This window comes from Pogona vitticeps, chromosome 6 (assembly GCF_051106095.1).
Source record: "Pogona vitticeps strain Pit_001003342236 chromosome 6, PviZW2.1, whole genome shotgun sequence".
In the NCBI taxonomy this organism is placed as follows: Eukaryota; Metazoa; Chordata; class Lepidosauria; order Squamata; family Agamidae; genus Pogona; species Pogona vitticeps.
The window spans coordinates 69,736,913-69,743,125 of NC_135788.1; the positions used below are offsets into that span (position 1 = coordinate 69,736,913).

General features: G+C 49.1%; 1 protein-coding gene across 2 annotated transcripts in view; it reads right to left on the bottom strand.

The window, feature by feature from the left end:
* Positions 1–4,183, bottom strand: part of ITGA9 (integrin subunit alpha 9) — a 389,935-nt gene extending 385,752 nt beyond the window's left edge. The window contains exon 1 of one of the 2 annotated variants that reach the window (XM_078377516.1): positions 3,738–4,183. In XM_078377516.1, the coding sequence (XP_078233642.1) occupies positions 3,738–3,916 (179 nt within the window). In that variant the 5' untranslated portion in view covers positions 3,917–4,183. The remainder of the gene's footprint in view (positions 1–3,737) is intronic. The other variant, XM_073003815.2, reaches the window with a different exon arrangement.
* Between the last annotated feature and the right edge of the window lie 2,030 nt (positions 4,184–6,213).

Below are 6,213 nucleotides of genomic sequence, written 5' to 3' on the forward strand. Positions count from 1 at the left end.
AATTTGCAGTTTCCAGAAATAGTCAAAGCTTGTTCCATTACATGGCATCCAAAAGCAAAACTGCTTCAATACCACAACGAATTATCTCTGAGTATAAACCATGTGACCAGAGGCTTGAAAATAGTCTTAGATTTAGTACTGGTTCCTGCGTCACACCAAGAGAAGCAAATCTTTCTGCAACAATAAAAAAACAGATGATTAAAATTGGGCTTAATTTTCATGGCTATGAAAGAGAATCTGTTTGCTGATGCACATACAGAAGGCGTAGCCAAGATATGCCTTGCTCCCATCTTTATTTTGGTTATAAAGTACACAGCAATAGGCCAAAAGTTAATTCTATATACACAGATAACACACCAGCAGAAGAGTTTAATTTAAAATCCTTTTGGCAAGAGGCATTAACATCTAGGACGAACAATGTTCTCTCTCAGTGCATGATCTGGAACTGTGCCGCTTGACCCCTATAGCTTTAGAAATGGTGTGTGTGGTGCTGCGCAGTAGGATATGACTGACCAACCAATGGAACACTATTTCCAGTGCTGGCTATATACTATAATCTTGCCACTGACATCATTGATTACACATTTTAACCCCTTGGATCCAATCCAATAACCTGGCAGACCAAACCAATCCTCAGAAAAGAGAAGGTGAAAGCTAGTGTTTTCACCATGCAGTTGCTTTGAAGGGATTGGTCATAATGGGGGAAGTGGTCAGCTGGGATGTGTGGAAACTGTTCATCAGGGCTTTGTTCTTGTTTTCAAATGCTACTAATCAAAGATGCCCGGAAGGTCTACTGTTAACTTTTAAAGTCCCCTCCCCATTTAGGAGCCCCTTTCCTAAACTATAGCAGGTGACCACAGATCCTTGCTATTGTTGCTCACTGACAAGATAAAGGCCCAATATTTATTTTGCCCAATAAATATTTAGCACCATGTTCCAAATGCTGGAGGAGGTTCTGGCGATGAATCCTATCCAGCTGCAAAGCTGGCCAAAACATTTTGTGGCCCAAGGCAAAGAACAAGATGCCAATCCCTCCCATTCAATGTTTCAAAGTTGAGCCTCTGTTCAGTGGTGGGGATGAGAAAGCCTTGGCCACCTCACTTAAACGCAGCAAGATAGTTTAAGGCATGCAGGACAGGCTATAGGGCACAAAGCTCTCTCTCCCCCCACAAAACGGAACTGCTTCCTGCCAGCTAAGGCAGCTTCCTAACTCATTCAAAAGAGGCCGTTCTTTTCTCCCAAATCATCTTGAAGTGATGATTTTCACCACTTCAAGGCACGACAGGCAGAAATCAGCATGTTGCACTTTTGCCACCTGAAGATCTCCATGACTAGCCTCTGTTGAACAGCTCATAAAAAAAGTGGCCCTATTCCTCAACCAAATTTCTATTAGGAAAAAAGGACGGAATCACAGATGGGATTTTGCCACATATAAACAGGGTCTGGACTTGCCAGGAATCAGAAATGATAGCTTTTTGGACTACAATTCCCATAATTCCCCCAGCCATTAAAGGATTCTGGGAGTTATAGGGTATGCCTTCTATATGCACATCAGCAAACTGGTTCTCTTTTATAGTCCTGAAAGTTAAGCCCAGTTTTAATCATCTGTTTATTTGTTGTTGAAGAAAGCTCTGGTACTCATCACTCAAATGCTTCTCATGTTCTCTGTCTCAGCTCACCAGTTTAATGCTGGGCCAATAGTCTGGAAAATGCCCTTTGCAAAAGTACCAACTATCACATGCCCAAGCCAGCTGCAGATGATGGACGCTATAGTTCAACAGACTTCAGGTTGCAGAACACAGTGAATTAAGTGATATATAGAAAACACTATATCACACATATCGGCAGCTATTTGTTACAATAGCTAAACAGGACCTCCATGTTCAGAGCCATCCTAAACCAATCATCAGACACAAGAGGCAAAGAACAGGGGTAAACATCACCATTATGACTTGCGCATGGCTCAGAGGCAACTGGCTGACTGCTGTTGCAGACCGACATGTGACTTCACAGTCTAATCCAGGAAGGCGGATCTTAAAACCTTAGCTTATTTTGGAGTGGACAGACTAGGCGGTCCTTGCCAGGATTGTAATTGTTCCTCCTTCTTGGCAGTACAGACAGCTAGACAGCTTAGTCAGACTGCACTCTCACTGGGCTCACTTCGTGTATGTTGTACTCAAACATGTGGCTGCCACCTCCAGAAACAAATATCCTAAGCCAATGAACCTTCTCCCACCACCACCACCACACCAAAAACCCTAAACCCTGCAGGCAAAGTTCCTGCCACATTTTGGCCACTCTCCCCTACTGTTTAGCATTACTACTGTTAGGAACATCCAGAAAAACTTGTCCGCCTTCTGAGTGATATGATGAATTTCAGAGCCTTGCCACTGATGTGCTTGCCTGTGCCCCCAAATGCCCCATCAGAATCCCCATCACGGAAATGCAAACATTTCCCACCAAGTGATGCCCCCACCACTCTCTGCTGAATATTCCCACCTCCCCATCCATTCTCAATGTGGTGTAGTGGGGAGAGTGATGGGCTAGGTAGGACTGTGGAGAACAGGGTTCACTTCCCCACTTGGCCATGGAAATAGTGAGGGGAGTGGAACTGGTAAAGCCACTTCTTAAATATCTCACTTACGTTGAAAGCCCTATTAGGGTCGCTATAAGTCGGTTCAGTTCTGACTTGACAGCAGAACAGACACCCAACTCACACTCCCTTCCAAAGGCTGTGGCATCGCTAAGGCTCATTCCTTGCCCACTAGGAATCAATGACTTTTTTGTTGTTGTGGGGGATGGAAGAAGAATGTGTGGCTTTCCAGATGTTGTTGGACTGCAGCTCCCATCAGCCCTAGCCAGGAGAGAAGCAAGAACACCTGGCAGGCCACCAGGTGCTCATCCCTGCATTAAGGGGGAAGGGACACACTTCCTTGTGCGAAGGATGTACATCCTCTAGGTTGTAAGACGTCGTTTCACATCCACACATGCTATGCGTAGACAGCTAGGAAAAAGACATCACTTCCCCTAACAGCTAATCCTAATAGCTAATAACTCAACCAAAGGAGAGATTTCAAAGGCAAGGCATGGACTGTGAAAGGCTGCCTTTAGGGAGCTCTGCTTGAAACTGCAAACATTGCCTCCCATTTTCACACTGGGTGATGGGTACCACTGCAGAATTTCATTCAATCAATACCACTCAGAACCACCCTAATTTAATCTAAGCCAGGGCTCCCTAAGGGCCAACTTGCCTTCCTGCAAATCAATGTGACAAAGAAGGAGAACTGAAGGGGAACCCTAAAGGCTGGGTTTTTTTAAGCCAGCATTTTCAAAATAAAATAAAAACACATTTCTTAAAGCCTCTTGTGAGAAGGCCAGCGAGTGATAACAAATCTGCAAGTTGGACAAATTCATACGGGGGAGGAGCAAAAGACACAATTGGGGAATATTCTTATTAAGTAGGGAGTAGCAACCCCAAAGCTAGAGCAAGCCTTAAAATTCAACAACACTCTTCGTCAGTACGCCCCAAAAAGGGGGGGGGGAGGGGGAAAGAGAAAGAGAACAGTTCAAAAACTTTGTGGACAGAAAAATAAGGACAAATCGGCGTCGCAGAAGATCAGAAAACAGTTCGGCGCCTCTCTTTTTGGGGAAGGACGGATGCTTGGAGAAGCCCGAGGGGGGGGAAGCCTCCATGCGGAGGCAGGCGGGGGGGCGCCCCTTCCGACCCGACTACTCACCACCTCGTATTATCGTTGTAGTGCTGCAGCACGGAGTATCCGAAGAAAGAGTTATTGGGCCCTTGAAAAATCACCGGGTGGTCCAGATCGAGGTTATAGGAGTACACCCAAGCCACCGACAGCGTCGCCACCAGCACTTTAAATCCACGCGACTTGCCCCGCCAAGGAGCCCCAGCCATCGCTCGGGGTTTGCTTTCAGCCGGCGCCCCGCTCGCTCGCTCGCTCGCTCTCCTTCTCCCCTTGCACGCTGCGATCCCGGCGCCCTTCGCGATCAGAAAGAGGACGAGGCGCTCCCCCAAGCCGGAGTTGGAAGCATTCACCCCCGGAGCGAAGCGGGGTGGCTGGGCGGGAAGGCAGCGGGAGCGGGGCGGGAGTCGCAAGCGCGCCTCTCCGGGAGATCCCGGCTCAAGCCTAGGGCAGGAAGCGAACGGGAAAGGCGCAGCGACGGAGCCTCACGTCGGAATCCTGCATTTGTCCCGGAGCCAGGGTCTTTTGAGCGACCCCTTCACCCCGATCGCAGGGGCGCGCAGAGTTGCCAGCATTGCCTGCGATGCCGCCGAGACGCCGTTGCTATAGCGCCCTCTAGCGACCCCTCTCTGAATGATGCCGGGCAAGCTGAAACCCCTTTTCGAGAGCTTGCCTGTTAACTAGAACGTGTGGGAACTAGAGATGGGGATTAATTTAAAAATGGTCACCGATTTATCTTCACTTTAAAATGTTATAAAATGCCTGCCCGGCACCTAGAGACACCAAATTCGCAGGGGTGCGTCCTCTGACGGTTTTCTACAAGCCCTGAAAGTTTGGTGAAGTTTGGGCTTTGGACCTCTGAGTTGCATAGCCACAAGGAGGACACCCCTAGAAAAATTCTCCCCAGGGGTTTAGAGAACCTGAAGTTACACAGAAGCTTCCTATGTCTTTTCGCTAAAGGCTCCCCAAGATGGTAACATTGGATTTCGGACATCTGAGTTATTGACCCACAAAGTGCTCTCCCCCCCCCCGGAAAGTGAGAGCCAGCTGGCAAAGTTTGCCACAGAAGTGGATGCCGCTGAGGTAGTATAGTTTGGCCCCAGCAGAATCAGAGGCCTTTGGCATGGAGGCACTGATATATTTGGTATTTTGGCAGCAAAGGCCACCAGCAGGCACTTAGATGATTGGCGTTGAGCTTGTGTTTGCTCCCCGCAGGAACTGAGACAGTGGCATTGAGGCAGCGTTTGCCCCCAGCAGGATCAGAGGTGTGTGGCATCTTGGCAGGATTTGTTCCAAGCAGTATCAGAGGTGTTTGGCATCGAAGTGGAGTTTGCTCCAAGCAGCATCAGAAGTTTTTGACATCTTGGCAGGGTTTTCCCCAGGCAGCATCAGATGCATTTGGCATCAAGGTAACATTTGATGAGGGCATAGATGAGGCCTTGACAGTGTTTGAGAGGCTGATGGTTTCTGGCTGGCAGAGAAGATCTCTGAAGACGTAGGATTCAGGCACCTCAGATACCAATGTGGTTCTTCTTGAGATAGCATACGGAGGGGCATTGGGGCGGCAGGCTTCTCTTTTATATTGGTGGTGTTGAGAACAGGTTTTGGTCTGAGGAAGCCAGAAATAGGCTGTTGGACTTCAGAATTTGGCACAAGGAAGCCAGAAATCGGCTTTGAGTGCAGGTTTTGGCCTGGGAAGGCTGCCAGGGAGGTGGGCAGGAGCTGAACAGGCAAGCTGACAGGTGGGCAGGCAAGCAGGGAGGCAGATGGGCAGGCAGATGGTATAGTGAACTATTGGGCCTCAGGCAGGCAGGCAGGCGGTGTGGTAGCAGAGAGAATTTCATTGCTACCCTACCTCTTCGGTTTCAAGGAGGGAAATCCCAAAAAGGAAAGGTTCACCTTGATGAATGACAGTCTCTCCACACTTACAAAATCCAAATGGTTGGAGCATGTCTCCAAGATGGGAGAACACATGCTTGCTCTGGACACTCGTGGTGGTGGTGGGGAATGGAAAGGAGGTTCATGGCCACATTGGACAACTCTGGCCATACGACCACTTTCCTGGCCCAGAAATGGAGGGGATCTGACCCGGGGAGGGGCTGAGCAAAATGCTCCCACACCATTGTCTGCTGGGTCCTCCTCTGCTGCCTGTCTTTCCTCTGCAGCAACTGCCCAGATTACCACAGAGCTCCAGTAATGAAGACTGGGGCCCTCATCAGTAGAAGTCCATGCCTGTGTCTCCTGCAACCCCCCCTCCCCCTCCTCTGTCTTGTGCTCGGGTATCCCCGACTCCCCACGTAAGTGTTGTGTACCCAACACCCCGCAGACCTCAGTGGAGAGCTGTGTTCTCCTCAAGGTCTAAGGCATGTGCTGCCAAGCTGCACTTGATTTTGAGGCAAGCCATGCGGTAAGCTCTGTCCCTGCAGACAGGATGGAGTCACTTCCACATGCCTGCCTGCAACCTCTTTACCCAAGCCCTGGTCCATGGAAGGAGGGAGGATCCCGGCAC